The sequence below is a fragment of the Carlito syrichta genome, unplaced genomic scaffold (assembly GCF_000164805.1).
Source record: "Carlito syrichta isolate Samal-C Ts95f unplaced genomic scaffold, Tarsius_syrichta-2.0.1 Scaffold312429, whole genome shotgun sequence".
NCBI classification, from domain to species: Eukaryota; Metazoa; Chordata; class Mammalia; order Primates; family Tarsiidae; genus Carlito; species Carlito syrichta.
Window position 1 is genome coordinate 67,970 of NW_007256525.1, and position 17,850 is coordinate 85,819.

Below are 17,850 nucleotides of genomic sequence, written 5' to 3' on the forward strand. Positions count from 1 at the left end.
CTCGCCAAGTTGCCCAGGTGGGTCTCGAACCCACGGGCTCAGGAAATTCACTCACCTCAGTCTCCCAAGGCACGGGATTACAGGTTGAGCCACTGAACCCGGCTAGATTTTTACTTTTCAAATTTATTTTGCTGCATGTAGCAGCAGTTCACTGATTTGCATTGTTGTACAATATGATATTTTATGTTGTGAATATATCATGTTTTATTTATTCACTTGACTGTTGCTTTGAATTTTATTTATTCCTGTCTATGACCAATAATGCAACTATGAACTTTCTTGTGTGTGTCTTTTAGCAGACATGTGTTGCATGCATTTCTTTTTGGAATGAATCTAGAGATAGAATTTAATGCCAAAATATTTTTCTTCCAGTAGTGTATGAGTTTTAACACTCTATATACTCCTAATTTTATTTAAGAAGGGTTGAAACAAACAAACAAACAATGATGGAGGATAACTCAAAGAAAATGGACCATAATGATAATCATAGAACATCATCTGACATTGATGATTTTTTTCCTGTTATGATTTTTGCCCTTTTTTGCCCAAATCTTTTGCTTGCGTTCTCCAAATTTTCTAACCTTGCCTTCTCAAACACCCCAATTTTAACTTCTATCTGTGAAGCCCACATGATTTCAAGGAAGGTGATTCTGTATTGGATACTAGTGATAGGGTCATATAATTAGAGTAAAATATTCAGCATTTTCCCATTCTCTTGCCAATATTGACTTTGTATGAATGTGCCCACTCAGGCTAGTGATATACGAAAGGAGACTTTATGGGGGCTTTTAGAAAAGAGGACAATTTGCTCTTTGTTGCCAGCATCTTTTTACCCCATAGACAAGTCATCTTTGAGTTGAAGTTAGCACCATAGAGGTGAGAAAAGAGAGACAGAAAGAATCTTGGATTTAGAATACACAGTATAGGAGGTGAGTCCAAACATTCTGGAGCCCATCCTCTCAGCTTTACAACTATTTGTGTCAGAACCTCCCAATTGATTTTGAATGTTGTGATCCTTGCAATCAAATTCATCTTATCTAATAAAACCTCACAGACATTTATTTGATATGGGTCATTGGTGGCTGTTAATAAACAGTTTGCCTTTTACATATTGAAAAAATCTGATCATTGATTCGGTCAAATAAACATACTTACCTATAGCAGTTAACCTTACATTTTAAAAAATGAACAAGGTGTAAAGAAGTCATTGCAAACTAGAGCAATTTGCTAACAGAATGTCTTGCTTCCATGCCCTAATTCTGCTCTCTTTGCATGTACATACTCATGTGTACACACCCATGCAATAGAACACCCTTCCCATTAAGTTCTGCACAGGGAATTTACATATCTTTGCTGGGAGGTATAAAATCTCACAGGCCACTGAAGGGCCTTGTATGAAGGAACAACTGGTATCCCAGTGTCCCTATTTACTGAACATCACTCTGTCTCTCAAGAGCTGCCAGTCCTCCTGGATAGTACTGAGTGGCGTACCCCTTCCCGTGATCATATGCTGATTCTCCTATGTGGATAATACCTGTCTACTCTGTTTCTACACTGTCTACCAAAGCCTACCTTTTGCAGTGCTAGAGAGCATTCTTTGAATTGCACTTGCTTATATGTGTGCCTTGCCCCAGCAGTATACATTGCTTTCATAACAGAAGAAGAGTTTAAATGAGGCAGCTTATCACATCCATTAAGTTAAGTTTCAAGCTTTGTTTTTATTGCTCTATGTGGGGAGATCAAATCATGGATATTTGCAATGGTGAGTTTATGAAATCTGAACGTTATTAACTTTGTGCTGGAGGTGCCATATCTTTTATTGGACTCAGGCATAAACTAACTTATTTTCCTAAGGGGAAGAAGCGATGGCGTAATCATTTATTTTGGATGATCTTATTTTTAGGTGAATGTATGGTAGCAGATTCCTTGATCCTTTTTCAAAGTCATGGAAAATAATGGTTAAGTATTTTAGTTTTGGCCAACCCAAGTGACCACTGACAATTCTATGTTTCCTTATTGATAAAATGGGGAACATCATAGGAATATTAGTGCTATGAGAATTAAGTTAGACAAGGTGTGTGAAGTCTTTAAAGTTATACCTAGGACATAGTGAACATTTAAAAGTAGCCATTTGGGGTATTATCATTTTTCTGAGAAAAGCTGAGGGAGCAAAACATGGATTAATTTCAGAAATCTTCATTAAGCACACACCCATGAAATTTATAGTTTATCAATAGAGGCAAGCAATAGGCAAATCAATAAATGCACATCATGATAAATATTATGAAATATTATACTAGTTAGAACAAATAAGGCGTAGGTGGACAATTAATTTAGATAAGGCCACCAGATCTGACCTTTATGAGAACATGAAATTTGTGTCAAAAATGGAAAAATAAGAAGAAATAAGCCATGCAAAGTATTGGGTTGAAGAGTGAAACAAAGGAAAGGTTGTAGACAAAGAAGATACTACATGAAATCTACTGGAGTTTGGCTTGGTTTCCAGAACTCAACCAACTCTCAATAACATTATAACACAAGAAATAAGCTAGTCACGTACTAAAGATGCTTTGGGAGCATAAGTTCTCCACTAGATTATATATCCTGGTGAGACTGTGGAAATAGCAGAGGATTACTGTGAGTGTGGTAAAAGAAGAAATGATGATTTGTGAGATATAAACTGTGGGTATTCAGAATTTAAAGGCAACAATGAAACAGAAAATTCAGTATATGAGAATTTTTAATGAAAAAGATTCAAAAGTATTATTTTCTTGGCATATACATATGTCTTGGGAGATTCATTTTGACATATAAAATATTCTGCATAAGACTAATTTCATTTATAAAATAAAAATAAGCAGAAATTTTACCAACAAAATATTAGTGAAACTAATGTTACAAAAGACTGAAACATTTATCACTTTGCAATATTTCAAGCATAAAAATAAATATTAAAATTCAACTACTTATCTATGTAAGAGAAAGAAATATATAACATTTTCATGATGTCAAATCATAGATTTAACCTGAATGAAAAGATAAATGCTTTTATTTCTTATCCAAATGTTTGTTCTTCTACCCCCTACCCCAGATAAATTCAGAGCTTTGTTGAATCTACAGAAATCTAAAACACTTAGGTAGAAATTTAAAATTCCAGAAATTACATGACTAACCTTTACTGGGGCAAACAACTAACAAGTACCACAATTCAAATGTAGAATCTTGTACATAACAAGAAATCTCTCAATGAACAATCTCTAGTATTTGTTTTGTTTTATAAACCACTTTCTTCTAATTGAATTTTTTTCTTCTAATTCCAAAAGTGAATTCATGCTTGTCATTATGTCTAAATTCAAATAATTCATTACACTGCAATTACGAAAATAAAAATGAATAATCTATAGCATGGAGATTAAGATTCAGAACCAAGACAGGAATTGGAAATCTGTATTTTTAATAATTCCACCACAACTCACACATGTACATACACACAGATCCAAGAATAAGTATCAATGATCTAGCCACTCTTTGACTGCAATTCTCAAATTTTAATACATATTAAATATGTATATATTTAATCACTATGGAACTTTAAAAATAAAGATTATAATTCAGGAGTCTGGGTGGTTCCCAGGACTCTACATTTCTAGGGAACTCCCAAGGTATGCTGCCATTTCTGGGTCAAGGCTCTGAGTAAGATGGCTTTCTTGAACTCCTGACCTCAAGTGATCTGATCCTCCCACTTCAGCCTCCTGAGTCACCAGAATTATAGGGATGAGCCACTAAACCCAGCTAGTAAGATGGCTTTCTATCAATTTTTGAAAGTTTTCAGAAATGAAAACTTCATGTTCTTTTCTGGCACTGTCTCTCAACAATTATCACTCAGATGACAAAAAAAAGTTTTTTCTTATGGTTAGTTAATTTAAGAGCAATTTCCATTTTAGTTATTTCTCTCTATGAGAATACTTTCTAAACTATAAGTCACCAGAAGGAGTAATAACTTCTAAAGGCTTCTAGGTTCCTCTAACTAAAAGTTCAAGTTCATGTTTGTTCTCCATCCAATCAATTGTTGAGTCGATTTTCTCAAATCCTTATTCATCTATTTCTGCCCAGGTATTCTCATGGAGTCGACAATTTCATAGTATGTGTCTTCAAATGGGCAGATCTTCATCAGAGAGCATACCTGTGAATACAGAGGTTCTTAACTTCAAAGAATTCTAGAGAAAGAAACAGCCTAGCTTAAATAAGTTATTTTTTTTTTCTTAAGATAAATCTGGAAACAATCCCAGATTATGCATCAGACCCTTTAATTTAGAACTCTGCTGGAAAAGCTGTAGATAAAAACAACAACAACAAAAAAACTTTACTTATTTATAATGCAGAGTCATTTTTTTTTCCTAGAAAACCTTTGTTTTTAGTTCTTCTCAGCCAATATTAGATTAAAAGCCTGGAAGCAGCATCTGTAGATTCAGGTTTTGGTTACATGGTTGGAGCTGTTATTATAAATCTAGCAGTGGTCACTTTAAAACAGTAATTTTGTGGTGTAGCTATTCCCAGTACCATGTGCTAGGCACTGTGCTAAGCACTTAAGCATTATCTTAACCTTACACAAGAATGCGATATGAGTAATAGTACTAATTCTATTTTAAAGACGAAAACTTTGAGGCTTAGCAAGGTTAAATAACTTGCCCACAGTCATAAAGCAGAAAGTGACAGGCAAGGCACGAATGAATCCAGAAATTAGAACTAGTACTTCTTAATTCTCAAGTATAAGCTCTTAATAACTCTAATAACTCTATTTTACCTCTCTATGGTTAAGAAGACATCTTGAAGTGTAAAAAAAATTGACATTGACACTTTTATATAAAATGATAGATTTCACTATTGTTTTGGCTTCCACTAGGTGATGACTTTAAGATACTTACTGGTGCAATTCTGGAAAGCAGCATTCCTTCTAAGCAAGTATCTCTTATCTTTTCACTTAATTTTGCCCTCCTTTCAGTCTTCCAGATAACAGTGATAACAGTGATACAGCACTATCACCCTTCAATCATGTATTTGTTAGTATAAGGAGGTGTTATAAGCAAACCAATGGTTTAATGCATATATACCCTTCCTTTGATGAAAATGTAATAGGGTACCTGTCTCTGATAGACATGGGGAAGGTCAGATATTTTTGAAAGAGTATTTTTGCATGAACAACTTAAAAGGTAGTAAATTCCATTATGATACCATCTGAAGGGGCAACCATATTATTTTCTCAGAGTTGTTGGACAGATTCAAAAATTACATTGCCAGAGAGTTCTTTTTAAAACATCTCCCTAAACCAGTAAGATTTGGGTCATAGGATTAAAGCTCTATTAAGAAGAGTTCAGCAGTGCTCTGAAGAAATGCTGAATTGAAACTAAAGGGATTTTTCTAGCTGTGAACTGGTCACTATGCTTGCACTGAGGCTTTTCTTTTTAAGAGTGATTGAAGCATTGCTCAGTCCCTCATATTCACTATGGGTGTGCTGTACAGTTAGTGCTTGTTTAAAGTTCCATTGGCCACTAAAGTGCAAGATGTAAGACACTCGCTATGTTAGGCTTTTTGCAGATGTGTTTTTATAATGCCTTCCACTCACGAAGTTTTAAGGAATAAAAAAAAAAAAGAGGGTTGGTCATTGTGCTGGCTTATTAAGTTGATCCATGCCAGTAATTACTTTTAAAATACGCATCTTCCATTCTTATTCTCTAACCAGATTAATCACATAACCATTTTTCTGCAATATTTAGTTATCAAGATATGTATATATGTATGTATATACACACATATAACATATATATGCATTCACATGCACACAAATAAATGCACACACATATGTATATTTAAGCTATATATATATATATATATGCACATATATAGCATAACTGCCTTATATGCATATGTATATATATCTGATAATGGTATGATTGAAGAAGTGTGATAACTCTGGTTTGAGAATAAACAAATATTTATATTCATTTCAAATAATGTGACAATTATTTGATATCTAACAAGATCCATTCTATGACACATATTTAGGAAAATAAGATGAAAATAGGATGGGGTGGGAAATATTATATTTTAAGTTGGTATTTTTAAGAATATTGTACCTTAAACACAGAAGTAACCAATATTTATTTATTATGTGCTGATAAACATTAAAACGATAGCTTTGCAAGACTTTGTGTTGCTCCTAGATCTGGAAAATATCATCATTTGGGTGGCAGGGTGGAACGTGGGTCAAGGAGAGAGGTAAGCTATGGGAATTCTGATCCTCTTCCACAGTGGCCTTTATTGGCTTCTAGCCCCATTAGAAAGAGAGAGTGGGGCTGAGAGGTTTGGGTATAGAAGACTACATCAACGTATATTATGTGGCTTTTAAATCAGTCAAAACAGGTAATTTCATTTCTATGATTGAACTTTATGAACTATTAGTATGAGTTTCCAGCCTAGAAACCTTTGCTGTGGTAAAGGATGGTTTAAAATCTGCAGCTACATTTTTCTTTATAGTACCAGGTTCTTAACAACCAAAGATAAGTGAACCGCCCTTGCCTCAAGTGAGAGTGAGAGGAAAAAAATACACATACACACCCCCTGGGGGAAGCAAAGGGAGCAAGTCTGAGCTCTCCCTAGTGTTCAATGGAAGGGGAAAGGCATGTCTGGTGGTTTGTGGAAGGGAATCTAATTACCAGTCTTTTACTTTCATTAATAGGCTGGAGCAAGTTAACTTCTCAAAGGAGTAAGAAGTAGACATTATACCTGAATTCTTAGACTACATTATGATCATTTAGGCATCTCTTTCACAAAACAGATTTATTTAAAAAGTCCTTCAGGAGGCAGACAGGTGGGCAGGAAAAACATCAAATATGGAAAAGGCAAAAATAACTGGTAAAATATGATATAGTTGTAGATGGGAGGGCAGAGAATTCTGAAAATCTTGAGAGTACATTTTAATAAGTTTTAATATTCATTTGTGCAGCTTAATTAGATAGACTAATCCTCAGGTGAGAATTTTCCGTTTTAAACATTGCTTTAATTTTGTTTCATTTTCCTTTTTACAACAGTGGTCTCCGGGCAAAACTCAACTCGGATGTATTCTATATGCTTTTTAACCAAAATTTTGTTTTTTAGCTTCACTAGCCAAAAATCTGATGATGACTATGAAGATTATGCTTCTAACAAAACATGGGTCTTGACTCCAAAAGTTCCTGAAGGTGATGTCACTGTCATCTTAAACAACCTGCTGGAAGGCTATGACAATAAACTTCGACCTGATATAGGAGGTTTGTTAAAACTTTTTGTGGTGTGTTGTAGATAGGAATACATCTACCTTATTAAAAGAAAATATCAACATACTTCAAGAACCAGAAAGATTTAAATTATACTTTTGTTATATGTTATAAAAATACAAAGTGTTTAAATAGCATTCAGGCCTGGGGGTGAAAGGGGTTTTGAGAATTTCAAATTGAGAAAATATAATTTTTAAGCAACATTTAAGAGTTAGAAACCCAGATTTTTCTAGGTATCTCAGACAGAGGCTGTAGAAAATAGGCATCAACCTCTTAATAAAGCAACATCATAAGACAAACAAGACAATAATAGTAAAGGTAGGATATGTTGTTTGCTTATTCCTCTTAACAACCATACAATCTCAGTGACGTACAACAATAAACATTTGTTTAATACTCCACCAAGGGATGGGCTGGCCTAGACAAAGGCAAGCTGGGGTTACTCATTTAGGAGGGCTGTATTTTATGTACTCTCATGCTAGTTCTGGGACCAACAAATGAACTAAAAGAATCCTTCGCATAACAATATAAAGCATCCAGAGAGAAAATAGAAACTCACAAGGCTTAATGCTTAGGCTTAGAACTGGCACACACACTTTTGTCTATATATTATTAGCCAAAGCAAATCAGATCAAATGGTTAAGCCCAAAGTCCAGAGGCAGAGGAATAGCCTCACCGAAGAGAAGATAAGGGTGAGAATTCTGGTAATAGGGAAGAATTCAACCTACCACAGAGAGTTAGGACATAACACTTTCACAATAGATGAATAAAGATGAGATAAATGTACTTGTTGAATCAAATTCCAGGATGACATTATGAATCCCTGTTCATTAAATGTTAAATGAAAATGAAGCACATGCATTTGGATGTAGATGTTATACTACAGATTTTTTAATATCAGTCTTCTCTGACAAATAGGTATGCAATGGGCTTCCATATGGTTTCCTCATATGATCTGTGGTGCCACAGTATCCAATAAATCATCAAGGAATTTTAATTTTGTGTTGGTGAGAGATATGGGAGGATAAAGTGATCATACAAAAAATCAACAGAGAGGAATGTTCAAAAACAATTCATATTCTGAGTTGCTCTTCTTGTCTACTTCCTGTTTCTAACGCATAATTTTTTTTCTGAGTCACTAAGTAATTATTTTTCTATATGGGTCAAATCAGGTATAATACCCAAATAGATTCCAGGTCTTAAATTTAAAAACAGTAAAATTCAAGATATCTGAGAGAAGGATGAAGAAAAGCTAAGAGCAGCATTTTTTAATTTCTTTGTTTTTATGTAGTTTTAAAAGAATAATCAGTTTTAAAACTCTACAAAGCTTGCATATTGCATTTACATGCTGAAAAGATTTTTTAAAAAACAGTTATTCAAATATAATGAATTAGTAACTGGTACCAAATTAGTTGTGAATAAATTACTTCTAATGTATTTAAATAAACCTTTTTTAGAAAACAAAGACTAAAACATTACAGTTTTATACCTCCCCATATGCACATATTTCTATGGTTCTCTTTACAGTGAAACCAACATTAATTCACACAGACATGTATGTGAATAGTATTGGTCCAGTGAACGCTATCAATATGGTAAGTTTTCTAATATAATTGTTCATTTATTTTACTAGCTTATTTGAGAGGAAACATGGTATCATGGAAATAGTAAGGAACATGCCAACACAACAAAAAAATTAGATTCAACACTTCAAAACAAAAAGATACTTTTTTCAGATTCTTTTTTGTCCTTCTTATAATATGAAAATAATTACATTTTAATGATCTTTGTTATGAAATTTTAATATGATCATATATATGAAATTAATTTGAGTACATATGCTATACAATTAAAATTCAACAATTATTGTGAACTTGCCAAGTACTACTTACTACAAAACAAAATATAGTATTCCATTTGTTTTTAGAATATTGGTGGTTTAGGGATGGCATAGTTTGCTTCAAATTGAAAATGTTTCTCAGAGAAAATAGTGTATCAAAAGTAATAATGCATAAAACTTTTTGTTCTTATATAACACTTTCTACCCCGGACTGAAAAAAGAAACTAGACTGGCGATCATAATATTATATGAGAACAAAAAATAGAATAGAATAGACTTCAAAATAACTGTACAATATTATGTATAAGATTTGTTCAATATAATATTAATATCATATACTATTAGTATTATAGGATATAATATGATACTATAACTTTAAAATAATGTTTGCTAAGTTAGCAATATAGAAACCCTGTTAAGTTAGACAAAGAGGGGAATGAAAAATTTTAATTGCTCTCAATTTGGATGATATAGTATCACCTGCATTCTCAATGTAAATAAGGTTCTTGTTTAACCATTTAACGAATTCTACTATGTTACTTCTTTACAGCTAAAATTCTCAGAATCCTTGGTGTTCTGAAGTAAATTGTAATTCTCTAAGGAGTAGAAGCTATACAATTTATTTAAGCTTAGATCTTTGTTGTTTTAGGAATAACACTCCCCAGAACTCTTCCAGGATCACAATTTGTGAAGTGCCGGTTTTAAGAATCAAAGTTTTCACTTGTGGCTTTTCTAGCCAAAATGTATTTCAGAAACTATACAATTAATCTATCTACTGGCATATCACTAATGAGTTGACAAAGAATTTTATAAAATAGTTTTTCTCATTACTTGCAGACTTCAAAAGTGGAATTAAATGGTGAATAAAAGTGACATGGCTAATCCCTGTAGAAATGTAGCTAATTGCAATGACACGAAGTGGCAGGTGATACAAGAAAAGAAGACAGAACAAGACAAAGAAGATTTCAAATTGATTCTAGCAGGCTGTGTATTCTTGAACAATCAATAATTTCCTTGGTTCTTTTTGTTTTTCAACATAAAAACTGGTGATAGGTCTAGGGTACTAGACTCTCCTCTTCTAGATTTCATGTTCTAAGCACAGTGACTTGTTCTTTTTTTCTTAATTTTTTCCATTTATAAACATAATTAAAATCAAGTTATAAAATAATGTGAAACATAACTAGGGCTAGTTAATTGAAGTGATGTAAATGCCAAATAATTTAACTTGTTGTTTATTGCAATAATTGTTTATTCTTTGTTTCTATTTTCACAAAAGATAGATGCATGAAAAGTGATTAGCCATAGGATGGCATAAAATAAGTACTTAATGAAGAACATCAATAAGAGTAAAATGATAACAGCCTTTTCATTAAAAGTTGGGATGATGATAGTGATGATGACAGAATTGAGAAGCAAAGAATCTTAGTATTATGGAGCTGGAGGGGACCAAAACATTTTTTTCTACTAATTTTTGTTTTGTGCGGATAGGAAAATAAGGCCCACAGAGTATTAAGATGATTCCCCCAAAGATTACCTCTAAATATGATAGACAAACTAGAGCTCAGGTGTTCTCATCCCAGGCCTTATGGTCTGAATTGTTCAGCATACCTGATTTCCTATAGCTGAAGTCAATCACTTTCCATTTTAGTGACATATATACTTGAGAGGAGTCATTACAGAGTCATATGCCATTACAGCATATACAAATGTACTTTGTGATAGAGATTAGCACACTATGAGAAATTATTTTAACTGATTATTTCCATCGTGTTTAGAGAAAGGAGCAACCTTAAATAAACAGTAAAACATAATAGTAAATGTTACCTTTCATTGGGTGTTTGCTATCTGTCGGGCCTGATACAAAACCTGGTTGGTGCATTTCCTTATCCAACCCTCTCACAGCCTACCCAGTGAAGTTCTTTAGGATTCCCCATTTTATTAAAGAGCAGCTAAGCCTCCAGATCTCCAGCTTAGACTTTTCATTAGTCTTTTGGACTTTGTTTCAATTTACGGCAGTCGGTCTCAATCGGACCTTTTTTTTTCTTCAGGAGACATTTGGCAATGTCTGAAGGTAATTTTAATAGTCCAATTTGGCAGAGGTGGGTGTGGGGTGGGAGGGCTGCTACTATACCACAGAGTAGAGGCCAGGAATTTTTTTAAACATCCTATAACATACAGGATAACCCTCACAGCGAAGAATTAGCTGACTCAAAATGTCGTGAAAAACTCTGCTTTGTAGACATGGAATGTAAAGGCTTATATCAGGGCTAAAATCTTTTACTAGAACTCATTTAAACAGGTCTGTTTTTTCATTAAAAAACAAGCAAACAAACAAATGACTACAAAAGATCAGTGAGGCAGTAGCCTCCTCAGCAGAATTCTTGCTTCTTTTGAACGATGCAAAGTCTATATAGCTTCGCCTCATATCGGCAAAGAATAGGAGTGAGAAATACAAATACTCTACAATACAATCTGGATAAAATATTGTTTCACCGTTTTCTTTAAAACAGGAATATACGATTGACATATTTTTTGCCCAAACATGGTATGACAGACGTTTGAAATTTAACAGCACCATTAAAGTCCTCCGGCTGAATAGCAACATGGTGGGGAAAATCTGGATTCCAGACACTTTCTTCAGGAATTCCAAAAAGGCTGATGCACACTGGATTACCACTCCCAATAGGATGCTGAGAATTTGGAATGATGGTCGAGTACTCTACACCCTAAGGTATTCTTTTGAAAGAGGAAAGGAGTAATTGTTGGAAAGAAAACAAAAATCCAACTTCCTAAAAAAAATCTATCTTAAAAAAAATGTTTAAGCCTACATCACAGTTTTTGACATGCTTGATCAAGTAGTATGACACTGTAGCATTATTTTTTTTCTGTTGTCTGTGAGCTTTTTTCAAAACACTAAACATAGTACAACTTATTTTCTGTGACTTAAGTGAGATCTGTTTTCTCACAAGTGACATAAAATGTGCTTTGCCTTTTAAAGATCATCTGACCTTTGCACTAACTTTGCCTTTTGTTCATCTGACCTCTGCACTAACCTTACCTTTTGTATATGTGCATGTGCCCTGCTACTTTAGAATATGGAAACTAAGGCAAAGACAGTCATTCTTGGGACTGCCTGCTCTTATGCTTGGAAATATATTCATTTTTAAGAAAATAATTGATAAAAGAGAATTTTTGATGTGAATGTCTTCCTAAATCCTTTTCTTTTTAGCTGTACAATGACAAGCACCTAAAATCTATTATCCTTCATCTCCTGGAACCCCACTTTCTATTACATTAATAGACCGTTTAACTTAATGTATTGTCTATCTTGGGAATAGACATCTTTGGGGAAAAGTTGAAAGAGCTATTTAATTTTTAAAAATTAAATTCTGAAATTAAATTCTGAAATTAAATTTTGAAATTAAAGTAATATTATTTTATGCCATTATCTTAGCACTTCATGCTTAACATGCATTTAAAATATTTTTACATTGAGTTTTCTCATTGGTGGGAGTACATTATAGAAAGCATAATAGATAAGGACATAGTGTTAAGAAATCAGACAGATTTGGCTTTGGTTTTTAATTCTCTATCTTACTAAATGAGGGGAACTCCCACCCCAAAAATGTAATTACTTTTTTGGAGGGCAAGACCCTTGTAGTACAGCTCTCTCCACCTCAGGTAAATGTTCTAGGACTCCATCAGCATCAGTGTACCAGATAGCGTTGTTAGAACCTGCGTTCGGCTTCAGTGAGGCTTTTTGGGTTTTTGTTTGTTGAGATTCTTTCAACCATTCGTCTATTTTTTTTTTTTTTGAGTTGGAGTCTCACTCGGTCGCCCAGACTGAAGTGCAATGGCCGCTCCGGCCACCGCAGCCTCGACCTGCTGGGCTCCGCGATCCTTCCGCTCAGCCTTCCGAGTAGCTGGAATTACGGGCAGGCGCTACGATGCCCGGCTGATTTTTTGATTTATTGTAGAGATGAGGTCTCGCTGCCCAGGCGGGTCTGGAACCCGCGGGCTCAGGCAATCCATTCACCTCAGCCTCCCAAAGGCGTGGGATTACAGGCTGAGCCACCGAGCTGACGGTGATTTATGCGTTCACCCGACCACACCAAGCTAAGTTTTCAGCAGTTTTTCACTATAAAAGGCATGACGCCTGTGCCCCACCCTCCCTGTTCACCTGGTCTCATCCCTAGTGACCTCTTTTTTGTTTCTCCAATGAAAAAAATCCTCAAAGGGAAATGTTGTAACAATGTGGGCGAGATGAAACAAAAAAACAGCATCGATGAGTTCAAAATCGACGAGTGGTGACAAAAGCATCTCCAGGGGTGTATTGCCTCAAACGGAGAGCATTTTGAAGGTGACTGAAGTTTCAACATGTAAGAATGAATACAAAATTTTTGAAAACTAAATTTCTGTTTTGGGGGGTTCCCCTTGTATGTATGAACTTGGGCAACTTTCTGGCGTTTCTGTATAGAAGGACTTAGTAGCAGTAATCCAATAGCAGAGATCTTGGTGTTAGAAGTGTCCTCAAAGCTCTGTTTGCATCATAAGCATACTGTTTTTATTTGGTTACGTTTCGATTTAGAGGAATTATGTGAAAACTAACAAAATTATTGGGGAAAAAAGGTCACTACCACCCTGAACCACACTGTGCTGCATCTTTTATTTTAGTACCACAACTGAGCAAAGTCTTTTACCTCTCATTTCTTTAATTTCTATAAAACAGAGATAATAATTCTTAACTTAAAGAGTTGCTAAAAGGACAAAATAGGATGATATGTAAAAGGCTTTACATAGAGTCAGATATATAGCAGGCATAGCAGATATTAGCATGATTTATATACATGTTCAATCAAAAATAAGAATATGGTATTTCTAGATCTTTATGTCTGAAAACTTCTAGCTTCAAAACGATGCATCAAATGTGTTTGTGGCATATATTTTAAACCTCAAATGATATTCAGCTACAAAAATATAATACTTGAAAATGGCTCTAAACTCTTTATCAGAATTATGTCAATATTAAGAAAAATACCTCCAATTACAAAATACATTCATTGTGTATATTTTATATTCATTATGGCTTTCATTTTATTAAATATAAATTAATGACTAGAATTAGAATCTAGTGCATTCTAAAGACTGTCTAATAAATCAGAGCTCAGTCTAGCTTTTGTTTTTGTTTTTATTTTTGTTTTTTGTGTTTGTTTGTTTGTTTGTTTTGAGTTGGAGTCTCACTCTGTCACCCAGACTGGAGTGCAGTGGCCGCTCCCGGCCACCGCAGCCTCGACCTGCTGGGTTCCGGCGATCCTTCTGCCTCAGCCTTTCAAGTAGCTGGAACTACAGGCGCGCGCTACCATGCCCGGCTAAATTTTGATTTATTGTGGAGATGAGGTCTGGCCAAGTTGCCCAGGCGGGTCTCGAACCCTCGGGCTCAGGCAATTCACTCACCTCAGTCTCCCAAAGTGCGGGATTACAGGCTAAGCCACCAAGCCTGGTTGTCAGTCTAGCTTTTGAAATGTGAAGTCAAAGGCACTGTTTCAATTCCCTTTATTGTTCTTATAACGTTGTATTCATTTTTTTATTAGTATTTTTACTTTTTAATTTTAAAGATGTGGTGTACAATTCAGTATTAGATACATAAGTGGTAATCATACAGGTAAAGTTTGGTCCTCCCTTTTGTCCGCACGTCTCTCAGTTTTAGATCAGGTATCCTTATTGATGTTATGTCTCCCCACCTCCCCTGGCACTTTCCCACTACTGCCAATCCCTTTCTTATTATGATAAATGTTCAGGTTCTGATTATGAGTGAGAACATGGGTTACTCAGTTATTTGTTTCTGTGATAGGTCACTGAGTACTATAGACTCTACATCCATCTAAGTTGGTGCAAAGTTCATAATTTTGTTCTACTTTATGGCTGCACAATATTAATTTGAAGAATCACTACAATATTTAATTATGAAAGCCACTTAAGAACGGTTACTTCTGTAGAGTCAATACGAATTTAAATGGTAACCTATCTATATAAAGAGATAGTTTTGTTTAGGTTGCTTATCTATAATGAACTATTAGTGTGTGTGTGTGTTTGTGTATGCACATAGACATATATATCTGTATGTATGTTTGTCTCTGCAAATAATCTATATTCTTTTCAATGTTTAGAATTCCAGTTTAATTTGGATAGATAATACTAATAAAATATCTATTTTAATTGTTCTTTTACATATGAATAAAACTAATTTTTTTGAAGATCATGTAATTATTGAGTAACAATGATTAAAACCTGTGTTTCTGGAGATGAACAATCTTGGTCCAAAACTCATCTGTGTTCCTGGTTATATGACCTTTGACAAATTAAAGTACAATAAACTCATAATAATACTTGCTAAATAAGGAAACAATTCATGTTAACCAGTGCTTTATATAAAAGTAAAGACTAAATAATAATTAGACACATTTTAACATCATTAATTGCTCCATTATGCCATAGAATATTAAAATCTTCTCAATTAAAACCTATACCAACTAGAAAATCTTTAAAAATAAATTTCCATAAAGCAATATTTTTATATTACAATGACATATTACCAGTATAATTTGGAGTTATATTCATATTTGTCCAAACTATAGCTAAAAATATGAAATTTAAAAAATTAACAACACATTACCATTAAAAGGTGTGATTATATTCGTTCTTGTCCAAAGGTGGTCAGTACCTGTTATACTCCTTCAAATTTTCTCACTTACAGAATCCCAGCCCAGAACTTTAGACTTGGAAATCTATATACTGAAATAATCACCTTTGACACAAGCTATTTGAAACTCAATGATAAATATTTTTCTGAAATGTCTGCGTATATGCACTTAACATTAGAGATTATTCTACTCTATAATATCCTAGTTAATTGCTTCATAGTTTTCCACTATAAAATTGTGTGATATTCCATTGTACAACATAGGTATTTTTAAACTCACCTATAGCAATTAAAGCTAACAGCTAGCAATACGTATAAACAGCACATCCTGTTTTAATTAATAGATAAAATCTGACAACTATTAGCATTCATTTACATGCAAACAGCAAATGAACTTAAAAGTTCTTAGAACTGTTAAGTTAAATATAATCACTGAACAATATGTGATCAAATTAATTTGCCAAAAAAAATACGTGAAATCAAAACACTAACACTTAGGTGATCACAAATTTTGAAAAAATACAGTTGAAGTCAATGAAATGCTATTGTTTGGTCTGTGAAAATGAGCAGATTAAATTAAGTCATAAGAATTTGTTTTCTTGTAGTTGGTGGATTTCTTAGTATAAATCACTTTGTACTATCAATCAGTAAGATATACTTACCAGGAATAAAGACAAATGGTTATCAAAATTTGTGCTAATGCACATTTTAAATATTATGTCTAAGATCTTTCTACTTATGTTTAATATCTTTCTGTTTAGGTTGACAATTGATGCTGAGTGTCAATTACAGTTGCACAACTTCCCAATGGATGAACACTCCTGCCCCCTGGAGTTCTCCAGTTGTAAGTAGTATTTCTTCTACAATCTGTATTCTCTGTTACTTATATTCTTTCTGATTGCAATGTCAATTAATTGAAAGAATCACAGAATGACAAACATACATTAAACCATGTTATTGACTTTGATGATTTGGGCAGTCCCTTTTATTCTTATCTCAACTTGTTCCTTTTAGGGTGGTTCCTGTAAAATAATTATCTATTTTATTGAGGATTATGAATGTTTCATTGAGTTGCAAACTTTATGAATGTTCAGAGATTGCCTGAAGTTCTTTATTGTAATGGATTGTAAGGCCAAGCCTAGACTCAACATTAAGAGTGCAATTGTTGAGTGCAATATCAAGAGTGCAATGGTTGATTATACAGCCTCTTTCTTCCATTAGCCCATGAGGGGAATGGAGCACATTGCTACTTAAAAAGTGCACCAAAGAAAAATAGCTTTGTTGATAAAATATATGTAAAATTCTTGGCTAGGAAATGGTCCTTATAACCATTACTTTATCCTACCTCTCAATGTGATACCTTTTCATAAAGATTTTCTGTTCTCTTGCTATCCAAGATCATTGATACCTTCTCTTTGCATTTCTATGTACTGCTTAATGTATATTCTATGTATGTTAAAATGGAGTTCCAACAGATTGAGAGAAAGATAATAATATAAATAATTGAGGTTATTTTTCCAGATCATCTTCTACTCCAAGTACATGCCAAGGAAAAAGATTCTGAGTTTGCTTTCTTTCATTATTTTCTGTTTCTATATGACTCAAAATCCTACCCTGTTGACTGCCTTTCACTGAGAAGCAATACTTTGCATATCAACTATTTATTATATACTGGCCACTTTACATACAGTGTAAAGAATGCATATGCCATATATAAAACTATGTGTAGTATACATTCTACACAATCTAAATTATTTTCAAGGATCATTTTGACCTTCAAAAGTTTGAATCTTACTTCCCATTAGGGTGTGATGCCATTATATTTATATTCCTATTAATTTTCCCAATACCTTTTGTTCAAAGACCCTCATCTAGCTTATAACTACATCTCTCTCAGTCCTTATCTCATTGTCTTTTTCATAGAGAATGGTTGCTATATATGTTCATTTGTATTCATTTTTTATATGAGCTTTCCTACCTTTCCCACCTCACAACAG

The 17,850-nt window shown here is 33.8% G+C and overlaps 1 protein-coding gene across 2 annotated transcripts in view; it reads left to right on the top strand.

Moving 5' to 3' along the window:
- The window catches only part of GABRG2 (gamma-aminobutyric acid type A receptor gamma2 subunit), a 110,743-nt gene that overhangs the window by 19,724 nt on the left and 73,169 nt on the right, over positions 1-17,850 (top strand). For both annotated transcript variants that reach the window (XM_008069905.2, XM_008069906.2), the window contains exons 2-5: positions 7,156-7,307; positions 8,841-8,908; positions 11,664-11,884; positions 16,615-16,697. In XM_008069905.2, the coding sequence (XP_008068096.1) occupies positions 7,156-7,307; positions 8,841-8,908; positions 11,664-11,884; positions 16,615-16,697 (524 nt within the window). The remainder of the gene's footprint in view (positions 1-7,155; positions 7,308-8,840; positions 8,909-11,663; positions 11,885-16,614; positions 16,698-17,850) is intronic.